The following is a 15653-nucleotide window of genomic DNA, read 5'->3' as shown; positions in this document are numbered from 1 at the left end:
TGAACTTCGATGTCTTTGACCTTCCTGATTTTGTCCAACTGTCCAACCAATGTTTTATATTTTGCCTGTCCTTGTTTCTGCTTGTAGTAAGCTTTTTATAAATTCATCAAGAAGCTACAAGCTTGGCTATGCAGGCCTTCTACGGAAATTTCCAGTGATCTTGTGCAACAGGATGGTTTGTTCATAATAATGGTTTGCTCTAGAAGGGCCAGAGTTCTGACTCTGCTGCTTTACCCTCTTAGTTTTCTTCCAGTTTTTCAATCTCTGCAACAAAAGCTGGTATATGGACGCACACTCTTTCCTGTATATGAGCAGCAAGTCTAGTAGAGTTACTTCTGATCAGGATGTCAGCCATTTACATTAGGAACCTGTCACAAACTCGGTCTAGAAATTCTAGACGTTTCCTGGGTGAATTGCAACAGGTGTGTGAATGACGGAAATCTCCAGCAAGCTGCACACCCTGTGATCAGGACACTGATGCCCGTTGTTTGTCAGAAGTCTCATCCGTGTTGTCTTCCCTCTGGCAGGGATCTGTTACAGATCACCCGACAATATTGCTGCTATTCCATCCTTCTGTGGTAACAACTCAGACACTTCTCTGGTTTTGCGATTAATAACGTGCAATCAAGGCACTTCTGCACACAGACCCAGAGCCGTGCTGGTGAGAGCAGCAGCACAGCCAGTTACTGTTCTGCAAGATGCCTGCTTCTACTGGGGCCTTTCTGTTTCACTAGAAGGATGGTGGAGAACATCACCTGGACCCCTCATGGTTACCCCAGAGCTATACGATCCTCCCCTTGATCCATTCAAGGTGTCACTAGTACCCACATGGGTAAGCAGCAAAGGGAGTAGTCAGAAGGACTAGATGAGCCTTGCAGTCTTTTCGTAACATCATGGCACTGGGGAAGCAGCAAACATCTCTAGATGATACCTCTGTCCTGTACAAGAAGGAGTAATCACCCTCTTAACACTCATTGCTTCACTGGATCGGGTTCAGTATTAAGATGATTGAGGCATCTGGTCCAGAACCTTGCAAACACCACATCCCCTACAACCAGTTTTCTCCCATGCTGCAATCTGAAAGAGGTGGTATCATCTTGCTTAGTGGTATGTGATGTGAATGTTAGCATTTGTGGAAGGAAACAAATTATTCAGAAATGGCTTCAAAATCCTCATCAGGGCCTGTAAAGTATTTGTGAAGTAAATGTTTAACGTTAACGTAAGCCAAACTTTTAAAAATCTTAAGTTTAAGGTGGGAATTCCTAATGCCGCCTACTCTTCTATCTTTGTCTTCACAGTAGATACTCTATTTAATGGGAAAAATTAAAACCTAGGAACTTCAGAAGTGTTAGTGAAGATAGTTGCCTGACATCTTAAGGTTATAAATGCATTTATCTTCACTTGCTGTTTTCAGGTCAAAAAACTGCAGAATAAACAGGCAAAATGTATGGCATCAAGGGAGATGAACATAACAGATGTGATGAGAGTAGCTGCGCAAACAAGCCAACCTGGTATACTTTCATACTTTTTATTCAAGTACAGACAGTCCAGGATTGCAATCACTTCAGTAAACCAGGGCTGAGTAAGATACATTTTAGATGTCCTCGTGTTCTGTCTTAAAACAAATTCTAGAACATTACTAGCAGGAAGTTTGATTGGAGTCTTTCTGTGGATTACTTAAACGTTTATTTCCAGTTCAGAGAATCATAGAATGGTTTGGGTTGGAAGGAACCTTACAGATCATGTAGTTCCAACCCCCCTGCCATGGGCAGGGACACCTTCCACTAGACCAGGTTGCTCAAAGCCCCGTCCAGCCTGGCCTTGAACACTTCCAGGGAGGGGGCAGCAAACATCTAGTGATATATTTTATACTCAAAAAATTATCATTTCCCAGTCATTTACTGGAAAATTGTTGGTCATGTTCAAAGTTTCCAGTTTGTTGATGGGATGCTGTGTCTAATCCTTGGGATAGCTACGGTGCCAAAGACGCTAAAATTCTATAAAAGTTTTCAAAAAGCCCAGATCATTCCTATGCTTTTCTGGAAAGCATGGATTTAAATATCAGTGTACTTAATTGCCAGATAGGGTGATTTTATCACTTTGTAACAATAGGATGCCCAAATAAATACAGAATGGATTACCTAGAATGCACTTCTGTCCCAGGGTTAATGAGATTCTTCTGTGGAAAGCTAAAGCTAGACTAAATCAGACAGGATTAAGAAAAAAATTTCAGTAGACATGACTTACTACTGGTCATCTAGTACTGATACTATCCCTGAAGTACCAGTTACTGAAATTTTGCTATCCTAGATCAGAAAGTGAGGTCGATGCTAAAATAGAGTTTTTACACATTACTGGGTTACGTAATCATAGACCTTTTCTGGCCTTCAATTTTATTAAAGAAGCAATACACCTCTGAAATATTAATGGCTTATTTTCTATATGCTGTTCTATGAAATCATAATTTTTGATAAATTCGTTAGTTGTTACCACATAAGGAAAATTAACATTTTTTTGAAGCATAATGTGAATTGCAGTTGCTTTAATCTACGTATGTTACAAATATTTGTGTGGAGTTTTAATATATGGTTATCTTGATTATAGTTGGTGAAACTGTGACACTTAAACAGAAGGCTGGTGATTTTTTCAATCCTATGCTGAATGAACAACAGAAATTGGCAGTGAAAAGGATACTGAGTGGCGAATGTCGTCCAACACCTTACATTCTCTTTGGACCACCAGGAACTGGAAAAACATTAACAGTAATTGAAGCTATTTTACAGGTAATGGTGGATAACAAATCAGTCATCTCTAATCTTTTCAGTGTTGGAAATCTTACAGTAATTCTGTAAGTACTGTTATATTTTTTTCCCAAAGAGTTTTCAATATCCTGTTTTTAAGATCATTTTCTATCGCTCTCTGAAAGAGGAAAGATCTTGATGTGGATTTAACAGACTTCCTGAATGGCTTATTTTCAAGTCTTCATGTCTTTGCCTTTAAAGCTTTAATGAACAGTATCTAACTTGTGATTCCAGTAGTGCATAATATATTCATGAAGCACAGGTATACATTAATATGATAACCATGAATTAATTCTGTTGTTGGTACACTCAGTTTGAGAGTACTTAGTCATGACTGTCAAGACTAGTGTTCTTGAACTGTAAAAGGATGGATAAATATAACATGTATGCAAAACTCTTTTGGATTCTGGATTCAGTGAAATAAAATGGGCTTGTCTGAGCTATTGCTACTTTTCTAACCTTTTTAAATGTCCATCATCTTTAATGTAGATACATTATACTCTACCAGATAGTCGAATTTTGGTTTGTGCACCATCAAATGCTGCAACAGATCTGATTTGCTTGAGGCTGCATCAAAGCAATCTGTTAAAACCAGGATCTATGGTCCGAGTTAATGCTAGCTTCAGGTCAGCAGAGGTAAATACTATAGATATCTGCCAATTCATATTTCCCTTTTAATATTTTGATGTTAAAATTCTGATTTAGTTATGTAACTGTCGGTGGTTATTAGGCTGGTTAGGTTTGTTTAGGATCCAAAGTATGAACGTATTTGGCTTTTCCAGAAGATTAACTGGAAATGTTGATCATAGTCCTTAATTTGATTTGTATGAGCATAAAATCTTCACCTCTTTCCTTCAGTGCTTAACTCCACAAGCAATACATACAGATTGGTGGGATTTTTAATGTTGTGAGATTCTTTGACTTAAAAAGCAATCCTAAAATTTGTTACTGAAGTCAAGCCTTTGTCTCCAAATTTAAGACTATTTACACAGAAAAGTAAGCAAGTAGGATTGTCATCTTTATACAGTGCGTGCACATTGTGTGTGCCTTTTACTTGTATATTTATATACGTCTATGGAACCATCCCTATGTTCAGTTTTGATCCTTACAATAAAAAAACCACAAATGTCTTGCATATGTACTACTTTGCTTAGGCAAATTAAGAATTCATTTCAGTGTATGAATGGGTCTAAATCTAAGTGTTTTACTCAGCTTCTAAAAATAGTTTTCAGTGGTTTTTTTTTATTCTAATTAAAACATTTAGTTGGAGCAGCATTCTGTTTTACAAAATAGCTTTTTGTTTCTGCAGCATATTGATGACGTGGTGAAACCTTACTGCAAAGATGGTGATGATATTCGGAAAGCATCATGGTTCAGGATAATAATAACCACATGCAGCAGTGCAGGAATGTTTTATCAAACAGAAATACGGTAGAGTACTATAGATAGGAATATCACTGAAATAGACAGATGCTACAAAACCCAGAGCTTTTAGATACCCTATGTACTGTAACTTGAGCTGTTTTAATACAGTTTATCGCATGTGCCTCTATTTTGAAATTGTCTTCCTAGCAAACCACTTGGTTTTAGTAATGTTTCAGCAGAGACTCTCCATGTTAAAATTAAGAATTATCTTGAATAATGGTAACGATTTTTGACACTAACTTCTCCACTACTAAGTGGGAGCCTTGAAAATTATGTTGCTGTTGACAGTCATTTTGGCTCAAAATGACTGCTACACTGAAAATTATATTGTGGCTTTTTTTTTTATGAAGTCACCTTTACTAAATGTAAACAACCACCATGTCAAGTGCTGTTAAATAAAGATTTCTCTGATTTTGATTTTAACTTTGTAAAATGACCTTCTGAAGCCTAATTGGCTTGAGTTGCTTCGTAGAAACAAAGACTGTGTGTTGTCTTTGCTACACTAAGTGCATTGTTCTATTCACTGAAGGAAGCTGAGAACAAGGAAAGCTTTTCTAAGTGTCTTAACCTTGGTATAAACAATGCTTTAATTAAGATAACCAGTGGTTGTGTATATCAGAGTATGGAAGCGAAATCAAAGATGGCAAATTAAAGTTACTGGGTTGTTTTTTCTATATTCCGTATTGAAAATATCCATCTTTGCTCTGTGTGTGTGGAGTTAGTTGCCTGGCACACTTGATAAGCAAGTTAACAGAATTGCTGAGGTCAACCACAGGGTGGCAGAGCGAACTAATCTGAAAATAGCCCTGTTTTGGGTTCATGTTGTTTAATTCTAGGCTTGGACACTTCACTCATGTGATTCTGGATGAAGCAGGGCAAGCAAGTGAACCGGAGAGCCTGATTCCTATTGGGTTGATTTCAGAAGCTAATGGACAGGTAGTTGTCTTAGCATCATTTACTGAAAGGAAAAAAGTTTTGGGTTTCTGTTTTTGTGAATGATGTAGAATGCAAGCAGCCATTTCCTGGTAATGAGTATGGAATTCTGAGTACTTGTAATAAATCATACTCCTGCACAATATCCATTTCCCACACTTAACCGAGTTGTTTTACATCTAAAACAAGTCTGCATTGGTAGGATTCAGTGTGTGGAAGATGTCAAAATAAAAACATGCTTTCTTAATTCAAGACACCAACATACTTCTGTCCTGGGCTTAACCCTTCTTCGCAAACAGATTGGATGGTTGGAGGAAAGCAGAATACTTGGTATAAAATGACCTTGGAATTCCGAAGTGTGTATGTTGTTACTGAAACTACTTTTTTTTTAATAACTGTTTTAATACAAGATGGATTTTTTTTTTTAATTGTATATACAGATAGTTCTTGTTGGAGATCCAAAGCAGTTAGGGCCAGTAATAAAATCTAAACTTGCACTGACTTTTGGATTAAATATGTCCTTGCTGGAAAGACTGACATCAAGAGAGATATATCTAAGAGATGAGGATGCTTTTAGCGTCTGTGGAGCATATAATCCTTTGTTGGTAAGTAAAACTACAATTTTAATTACTTTTTTAAATTCAGATGAAAAAAGGAGAAACTGGTTCCTGCTGTTTCTTTACTACCTTTTTGCTCCCTCATGCCTAGTGACAAGTCTAGCTTGAGCATTAGTTCTCTAGGAAACCTTGATTATTTTGAAAATATACTCTGAATAGCAAGGATGTTGAGCCCTCTGGCATGTTAAAACCCTTCTTTGAAGGGGTTCTCTATTCTTAAGCAGAATAAGTCCAATATGGTGCACAAAACGAATTCTAAATAATGGCTTAAAATTCCCTTCCATCTCCATTGTCCATGTTTACCGTAACTTCATAACTTAATTTTCCACAAATGAACAACTACAACTTTTAACATAAAAAGTCAAACAAAGCCTCGTCTTTAAACATAAAAATTAAATTTGCAAACATCATATTTCAGGAAGGGGAAAAAATAAACTGTTCCTGTTTCTTTATCACTTCTTCCTCTCAAGGATAGCTTCCCAAAATTCTTGTATGGTGAAGTACTACCTAAAGTCTATGTTAAGTGTCAGAGGTATCGTGGTACATAAACAAGCACAGATGTTTCAGCTGCTTTAGCTTATTGTTTGATTCTGAAATTTAGGGCTAAAGTTAAACATAATATGCCTTCCATTCTCATGGTAATATACTTTGAAGAATTAAACTGGGAACGAAAGATGACTAGATGACCCTGTAAGCAAGGAGGGAGGAAGTCTGATGGCAGACTCAAGGGGGAAGGTGGAGGTATTTGGCCTTCGTCTTTAGGCTGGGTTCAACCTACTGGAGAACCGGGTTTTGCCTTTAGTACAGTTCTTTGGCAGCTTTAGAAAAGTGAAACGCTAGAGGATGGTAAGGTAGTATTCCTGGGAGCTGTGTACTGTGGGGTCTGATGAATAATTACCTGGTTTTAGTGTTAGATTTAGATTTTTGTCTTTGCAGATCACAAAACTCGTAAAGAACTACAGGTCGCATTCTGCATTGATTGCCTTGCCATCTAAATTGTTTTATCATAAGGAACTAGAAGCTTGTGCAGATGCTTCAGTAGTGACTTCTTTGTTGCACTGGGGGAAATTGCCCAGGAAGGGATTTCCACTAATTTTTCATGGAATAAGGGTATGTAAAATGTTCATGTAGTGAAAGTATGAATGAGGAGCCCTGATAGAAGTTTGCTGACGTTTTAGATGAATTTTCTTTAGAATGAGTTCTAGAAGGTATATGAAAAAAGAATAAACTTTCTTTTGCAAGTAATACGACTTCCTGACCATCTGGTTTTAGAAACAACTACTGAAGTCAGATGTTTGCTAAGAACTTGAGCAGCTGCCCATTGAAGTGTATTGTGGAGACATTTTGATATAAATTTAAGTTCGTAGCAGATTGGTCAAGATGGAGCTACAGAAAAGTTTGCTGCATTAGAATTAATACAAGCCTCTAAAACTAGAGAATTATTAAGGCTTAAGTAGGCAGAGGAAAAATAGTACTTTGGAAAAAAAGTTTTTCTTTAGTCTTCCAAGAAGTTAGTAAACAATGATAACATCCACTGCTTGGAGAGGGTTGGTTTTGAACTCCTCTGCTTTGCACAAAAGCAAGATACCAACTTGCTAATACATACCATTCTGAGTTGAGAGTTAACTTCTTTGTTGCACGCTTAAAGTAATGTCATATAAATTATCCAGCTTAAAAAAAAAAAAAAAAAAAAAATTTTAGGTGATGCTTGTTCATTGGAATGGGCGTATAGTGAAGAAGATAAATTGTATGTAACATTACATCACTTTTTCTTGCATTTAGTGTTTATATGAATAATCTATTAATAAATACATGGTCACTTCTACAGTTAGTCTTAATTTTCTCATTTCCTCTATCCCAACACAGGGCAATGAAACACGTGAAGGTCACAGTCCTTCATGGTTTAATCCCACTGAAGCAGTTCAAGTAATGCAGTACTGTTGCCACCTTGCTAAAAATGAAAACACTGCAGTGTCAGTGACTGATATTGGAGTGATTACACCATATCGTAAGCAGGTATAACTGCTGCCTAAGAACTTCAGAGTTGCTGTATTTCATCTTGTGATTTTACACTGGCTGTGGCTTGTTAAAGCAGGGAGGCATATCTCAAAACCTCACTGTTGTGTGTTGTAGTGCACAGTATTATCAATCATTAATGATGCTTCCGCTGAAATCTAAACCTAGAGAAAGACAGCAGTAATGACATTCTACTTGGGTTTGGTTTTAAAGATCAGGAAATTATGAGATCTGCTTGCAGTTTTGGAGACAGAAGCAGATATTTTCAGTTGTTGAGAGTAAAGAGTGCAGGTCAAGAATTACTATCCAACAACTAGAACAGCAATCTGATTCTGTCACCCTCTGCACTGGGGAATGGAACAAAAGGGAGATATAGTGAAGTAGGTGGCATGTCACCTTGTTACGACTTTGAGGAAATGAGGAGTTGGGACTTCTTAGCTGTCCCATAGTCAGACTTGGAAGTTTGTGCTGCTGTTAAACCTGTAGAGGATGTTGAATGTCAACTTCAAATGCTGTGCTTTATTTTTAAAACTATTTATATTCAAGTCTGTTTAGTTTGTGATGTCTGCTTTCATTTTAAAAAGAAGATTAAATTTCCTTTAATTTCCAGAGGATGCTCTGGACAATGTGCATATTGTTTTTCTTGATATTCACATCTCAGTTTTCGTGGACTGGCATGCCTGGGTTGGGAGAAACACTATGAGATTTGTGGAAAAGACCAACTCCTTTTGAAGAAATCTCACTTGTAAATTAGAGCTCTGTTTGTACTGATCCTACTGGTCATATGTATGCACCTGCACATGTTTACAGTTACTATTTATTTTTCAACTATTTATATATAGTGTTGGTGTGACTGAACCTCTTATACTCCCTAAAACACTTCACATCATTTGATATGATTATGTCCTTCATCTGCCTATGATGCAAGACATACAACAGCAATGTCTTCTTCAAAAAGTCACCTTGTACTGTAGGAACACTGATGAGAAAGTAGTCATTGACTGTAATCCTCAGCTTAGCCAGGTGTAATTTCCTGATAAATTTATTTGAACTCCAAACAGCTTTTAGCAGATGGTAGTATATTGATCCTGCACATACCAGCAGTCCCGTGTGTGAGACTCCTGTTCTTTTCCTCTTCTGGGGAGGCTACTTAAGTTCACATCTCACCTCTGTCTTTCACTCTGCATGATGCAGCTGGCGAGCAAAGGTGGAATCTCTGCACAGTCTTCTTGAGGGGGCTGGGGGAAGCTGCTTGCCCTACCACATCAGTGGTAAGCATGCTTTGGGACATAATGTACATTGGAAGAAGAGATTTTACAGACCTAAGTTGTTCTTCTCATTGAAATCTAAATTATTAAAAATCTGTTGATTTCTGTACTTCACCTTTTAAGTTGTGTAATAAATTTGATACTTCTCAGGAAAAGTTACCGGTTTATTTTAAAACCTTACTAGTAGATGATGGCTAAGCTTGGTGTAGACATTCCCTGTGACATCTTTGTGTTAAATCACACATGTAGGATGTTTTCAGTTTTGAAGTAATCCACTCAAATGTAAAAAGAAATGCCTTCAAACACTTTTTCTTTCGTAGGTGGAAAAGATTAGATTTCTTCTGAGAAGTATTGATTTGGCAGACATTAAAGTTGGCACAGTAGAAGAGTTTCAAGGGCAGGAGTACACAGTTATCATCTTATCAACAGTATGTATATTTGTTGTGGTCCTATGGAGAGTTTTTGTATGTGTCTAATTCTCTGTTTCCTTTTTGATATAGGGCTTTTAAAAATTAAAAATAAAAATTTAAGAGCTACATTTTTGTCAGTCTGTCACTGTATGTGAAAACAGTTTCTGTTTAAGTGCATGGAAACAGTACAGCATCTGTGATTTTTGAGGTAAACCTTAAACTGTTGTAGATACTCGTGCTGAATTTTAGTTTCATGCAGATAATGTACCTTAAGTGTGCATAGGGAGAATGGAAGCTGGATGCATTATAGAGACAACTGTGTAAATCACAGTACTAAAAAGTAATTGTTATTTGACTTATGAAAGCTGATACAGGTTCACCTTCAGTTTGAGAATCATCACTTAATGGAATACAGCTGATTTCCCAGATGCCAATGCTGACTGTGCCTAAAAGCTGAATACCCTTTATCACAATTTATTTTGCATTCCTTTATCACAATTTATTTTGCATTGGTAGGAGAGCATTTGCTAGTCTTTCGTGATCATCTTGATGGTGCACTTTAAGTGCTGTGCTGGTTGTGTTATCAGGATGTTGGTAACCTTTTCTAGGTGCTAGCTTTTTCAATCTGAAGCTATCAGATGCCTTGAGGAAAGCGTCCTGGGGGGGGAAAAATAATCCATGTTATGTTTCTACTTCAGCAGTACAGTAATCACAGGCCATCATTTTAACAGTGCATCACCTCCTTGATTCAGAGTTGGCTTTGGTTGACTGCACATATGTAAATATGAAGGTATAGGGGCATAAACTGCATCAGTAGAAATTTTTAGATAACCATGAAATTGCAGAGGTATTTAGTTTCACTCTTTGCAATAAATGAGTCTTTCAGAAAAGTGCTCACAAAAGGGGGCATTCAGGAATGGTGGGAAGATGCACGTTTGGAAAAGTTGTCTGTGGATTTGTGTTGAGCCCATCCCTTGCATTTGACAAAGGGAGAAAGAGGATTGTGTCATGGTACTGGGAGGGAGTCGCTGTTATTATTTGGAAGCTGGTAGCCCTTGTCTCTTACCTTTTACAAACTTGATGACCAATATGCTTCAGCAGATGTCAGTTTTTTCTGAAAGATCTCAGTGCGTGTTATCTGCAGATGACTACATCTTTGTCTGTAGGCAGTTGATTAGACTGGGAATCCTGTCTGTAGCAGCTGAGACATCGGGCTTCAGAAGGCTCTGAGGTTGAGCTGAGGTTAGATGCAGGCATATGCCAGTTCCCTCTCTAAATGCTAGATATTACTCCAGTGCATGCACATATCCCTGGTATTTTAATTTACATGAAAGCCTCCTGAAGGGGAAAAACTACAGCAGCTTCTTTATGTCCTACTCTTCTGTCCTTTGTCTTCTCAGGCATGGAAGATTGTTGGCTGGGGCTCTTGACAGTAGACTTTTCTTTGTGCTACTAAGGAGAAATCAGTGTGGAGTGGAGAAGTGTAAGCAGTAGCTGATAGAGATACTGAAGCTTTTTGCAGAGAGCTTCTTGCTACCAGAATATGTGATACCAATCTTTTATGTTTTGAGACGTCACCCATCAAATGTGTACTGTTGTAGGCACGCTGAACTCCTAGACAGAAGTAAAAATCGGTGCCAGGTCCATGGAAAAGACAGTTGAGAAGCTTTAGAGAAAGGTTAACTTAATACTTTGGACATCAGCAAGTGATATAAGTTCAGTGTACATGATTGTATTTGAGAGTTTAGACTTTCTTTTGGTGGGCATTATGGGCCTTATAGCTGTATTTCTACAGTGTGGAGTTCAGTTCAGACTACAAAAAACATCGACATATGTTTGCTTTTTTTCCAAATGGTAATGTGGGTCTCGTGCAGTAAGCTTCTAAGTAGAAATTTATGTGGAACGTGGAGTTCCTGAGGTGTTTGTGACCTGGGATCCCTTAGGGCTGGGTTGTTCGAGTATGTACAGTATGGGCAGAGCCTGTGTAAGTCTGAGTAATGGCATATAAGGCAAACTGATCAAAGGAGGCAGTATAGACCAGGAATTTGTAGCTGAAGATATGACCAGTACTGGGCTACTTTTAAAAGGAGTACGTAGGATTTCCAGGAGAGAGTAGGATAAAACAGCTATGTAAACAACCAAAGCACTAGAAAGCCAGATGAATGAGGGGGTGGAGGAACAGTTGTGGTTTTGGGGGTTCTTTTGTGGCTTGGGGGAAGAGTTTGTGGGCTTTTTTTGCTTGTTTTTTTCCCTGAGGGCAGTAATACTATGCTTACTTTCTTTGCTCTTCATCATACCATAGCTTTTCAGTCCAGCATTGTCTCTCTCTTAAAGTAGTTCTAGGTATGTACTATGCTCTTATAGACAACAACTAATTCTTTAGGTGATGACATTTTTCTTTTGTCAAGGATGGATTCAAATATAGATGAAATAGATAGAGGTGGAGCAATAGTCATAGCACATTAGTTGCTATGGCTGTTTTTTCTAAGCTAAGTCAAAGCACACCGGTGAGACTACTGAATAACGCTTGCAGAAGGGCACATTGTGAATTGTCATTCAACTGTCAGAATTAGGAGACCAGCAGCTCTATCATTTCTTATATTGAAATGGTAAAATCACTTTTTTAGGAAGCAGTTTTGGTATCTTATGTTTTAAATTGCAATGGATAGTCCTGATGCTGAAATAAAACTAGTACACCATTCTCTTGAAATTGCTGAAGTTGCATTAGTAGCCTGTTGGAGAATATACCTTCTCTGGGAAAGCCAGTGGTGGGAAGTAGCTAGCTACCTGAAATTTGGATTATGATGCTAACTTGTGCATTGCTGACAGTGAGCTGTGGGTTGCTGCAGTGGGCAAATATTGCGTTAAAGTTACACTACGGCTAGGTAAGTTGCTTTCTCATTATTCTATTTCTAAAATGATCCATAATTAATTATAGGTGCGATCTCATGAAGGCTTATTTGCTGATGAAGAATACTGCTTGGGCTTTCTCTCTAACCCAAAAAGATTTAACGTAGCAATTACTAGAGCGAAAGCTTTGCTGATCATCGTGGGGAATCCTCATGTTCTTGTGAAAGTAAGTTTTGGGTTTTTATCTTTGAATTGCATGTGATATTTGCCATGGTAAATGAACAGTTTGGGAAGTTAATCTGATTTAAGGGAATATCAGCTTGTTAAGAATTGGTATGCTGTCCTCAGTCTCAGTCTCCATTTGGGAATATCTGAACTCTATAGGTTCCTTTCTGTAAGTATGGACAGTTCAGGCACCTACACAGCAGGCTTCCAAGCACAAAGCAAATTGTAATGCTGATCTGTGCATATGGGCTCCTACCTCCCTTTTCTCTCTGGAAGAGGTCAAAACCTCAGTGTTGAAGTTCTCCATCAGCCTGCAAGTCCAGTAAGCATGTTCTGAATAACGTTACGCAGTCAGATTCTTGACAGAATGCAGTTGCTTCACTTTTTAAATGGAGGGTGGGAGAAGTGATTGTTCCCAATTAATGTAACAGCTGCTAAGGGGGCAATCTCCTTTGGAACCCATATATGGTCCTTCCATAGGAATAAAGGTGAGCTTTTCTTAATACCTGGTAAGATGTTATGTCTGACTTTCCAGATAAGAAAGAAAACAGTATTCCAAAAATGGTCTGAATAGAAAGTTTAGTCTCCCCACACTGATGTGCAACAAATGTAACTTAGAGCAGTTACAGGTATCTTCCTCCCATGTTACACCATGCTTGCACCATTTGTAGAGGTTCTGTTTCTGGAAGAGGTCTTACTAAGTCTCCTGCATTCATGTGCCATGTTAATTCACTTCACGGTGCAGCATGATGTAAATTAAACATTAATCTTCTCTTGTAGGATCCCTGTTATTGTGCACTGTTGGAATACAGTTTAATGAACAGAGTTTATATAGGTTGTGACCTACCTTCAGAGCTGGAACGCCTGCAGAAGTGAGTGTCTGGTCTTCACTTTAACCTTCCTAGATATGGATCAGTTCACAGTGATTTTAAAAATAGTATCATTTGAAAGATTGATAAATAAAACAACCTGTGATATCTCAGTAGGATTGGATTTTGCATTCTTAAGTACTGTAAACGTAACGTGATGTAACCACATTTTCTCCCACCCCATAAGAAAAGTCTGAGCATTTAATATTAAGAGCTGTTGTTGACTTTGTTGTTTTACATATCCCCAAATGATGCATTACATATTTGTTGACCATAAGGATTTGGGGATGAGGGCCTGCAGGGAAGATGTTTATGGTGACTTTACTGTAATTAAAGAGATTTGCTTAAAGGTTGATTTAAACATGTCCCTTCTAGTAACATGTAATACATTGTTAAATGGTTATTATCTATTAGATGAAACTTTTTTTTTTTTCCCTTAATCAAAATTGTTGTTCATGGAAAGGTAAGCAAAATTTTCATCTTATTCCCTTTAATTGACAGGTGTGACTAGTTTTTCAGTGTTCAAGATGCATTCAGTCCTCATCTGTTTTGAAACTAAGAATACTTAACAGAAATTCGTTCCTGAGAAAATCCAGCACCTTTTCTCCTCAAAGACAGACACGTGTTCTGAAATGGTTGGAAAGTTTCTGCAAAGAAGATTTTTAATATTTGAAGAAGTGAAAAAGTTGAAATTTAACAGTATAAAATGTGGCAACTTGTTTTCTTTTCTGTTTAAAATGTATATGACGTTATGCCTCTGCATAAAACAGTATGCCTGAATCTATAACAGTGTGCCTGAATCCTCCAAGCTTCAGAAGAAAAAGATCATTGAAATCTTATGTTAGCTTTTCTTTAGTCTATAATTTTTTCAGCTTCTCAGTTTCCTCAGTCTTTTGTAGTGCCTCCTAAAACCAGACCGCCCCAAGAACATGTGTCTCGTAATTTTGTTACGGGAGTGTTACACATGAACAATGTGAACTGGAATGATACATTAATATCTCTGCTTTACTGATGTTGAGTATCTTAAGCTAAGCATGCTTAAAAACCCCTACTTCCAGTTTTTAAGGCCTTTCTATATACAGGTGAGGTCACACAGGATTTTCTTGGTTGTCCAGCTATGTGCTGTGGTGTTTGTCAGAACAATGTTTGTTTGAGATGGTGGGTTAAAAAAAATAAAACTGAACCTATGTTTTGCGTTTCTACGAGTACACTCTAGAATAAAGCATCTTGGTTTATTTTGACAAAGTTAAAAATAAATTATGGGTTAGCAGTATTCCTGCAGTCAGCTTCACTGGGCACTGTGCTGTCCCCTTAAACGATATTTTTCTCTTTTTCTTGTCCTCTCCTTGGTGACGAAGTCTTGCCACACAACACTTTAGGAACAGTTGGACAACTAGCCACTGCGTTTAGGAACTGCCACTACACGAAGATGGCTTTTTGTAACAGACAGAAGTATCTTGGATAGGACTGTAGCCTACAGAGAAACAAATGGAAGGGTGAAAAAAAGATAGCAACCTTTTGTTGCTGGTCTGCCTTGTACTTCTTTCCTCTGCAGTGCACAGTATGTGGATGCTGTAACTTACAAGATGACAAATGTGATACACAGTGTCTGGCTTCGATATTTTAAGGGTACACTGTACAGTGACTCAGTGTGGAGAACCCAGAATTGCCTCAAACAAACACCAGGGTGTGAGTGTATCCAGTCTGAGTTACAGCACTCTGTTCAGCCCAGCCTCCCTGGCGTGGTGGTACACTGCTTAAATTGTGTTCCCTCGTTACAGGTCAGAATAGATGATTTGTGTTGCTGAAAGTACCAGCGTCGATGATGCCGTGCCAATGTTCTACATCAGACTCAAGAAGTTGTTTAACTAAGAATCTGTCCTAGTTGTTGCCTGTTGAAGGACATCCTGCCTGTTGAAGGGTCGTGTTATGACACACTGTGTTTCACAAACCCCTGTTCCAATGTGCCACTGCTTAGGCTTCCTGCCAACCTTGCTCCTCATCAGCGTGCTTGTGCTCTCTTCAGAGAACGGTGAAGAAAGCACAATGGAGATGGACAGTGCTCACTGTATTGCAAGATACAATCCAGAACTTCTGATGAGCATTTCCATGACCTCTGCATAGCAAAGTAGCAGAGGATTGATTATATTGTGATACTTAATAGGTAGAAGTTAATAATCTTTTAACTCTAGTAGTTTGTGTGTTGCCATCAGTTTCTCTAAAGACAAAAAAAACTGCT

General features: G+C 38.0%; 1 protein-coding gene across 1 annotated transcript in view; it reads left to right on the top strand.

Annotated features, from left to right (window-relative positions):
* Nucleotides 1–14687, top strand: part of MOV10L1 (Mov10 like RISC complex RNA helicase 1) — a 31269-nt gene extending 16582 nt beyond the window's left edge. Inside the window, exons 15-26 of the mRNA XM_042791872.1 lie at nucleotides 1415–1511; nucleotides 2605–2783; nucleotides 3291–3437; nucleotides 4111–4232; nucleotides 5063–5162; nucleotides 5600–5764; nucleotides 6713–6886; nucleotides 7643–7792; nucleotides 9381–9488; nucleotides 12409–12546; nucleotides 13326–13417; nucleotides 13916–14687. Coding sequence (XP_042647806.1) covers nucleotides 1415–1511; nucleotides 2605–2783; nucleotides 3291–3437; nucleotides 4111–4232; nucleotides 5063–5162; nucleotides 5600–5764; nucleotides 6713–6886; nucleotides 7643–7792; nucleotides 9381–9488; nucleotides 12409–12546; nucleotides 13326–13417; nucleotides 13916–13925 — 1482 coding nt within the window. The 3' untranslated portion in view covers nucleotides 13926–14687. The remainder of the gene's footprint in view (nucleotides 1–1414; nucleotides 1512–2604; nucleotides 2784–3290; nucleotides 3438–4110; nucleotides 4233–5062; nucleotides 5163–5599; nucleotides 5765–6712; nucleotides 6887–7642; nucleotides 7793–9380; nucleotides 9489–12408; nucleotides 12547–13325; nucleotides 13418–13915) is intronic.
* The last annotated feature ends 966 nt before the right edge of the window (nucleotides 14688–15653 follow it).

The sequence above is a fragment of the Tyto alba genome, unplaced genomic scaffold (assembly GCF_018691265.1).
Source record: "Tyto alba isolate M040663 unplaced genomic scaffold, T.alba_DEE_v4.0 Super-Scaffold_2, whole genome shotgun sequence".
NCBI lineage: Eukaryota > Metazoa > Chordata > Aves > Strigiformes > Tytonidae > Tyto > Tyto alba.
This window is presented reverse-complemented; position numbering and strand designations above follow the sequence as displayed.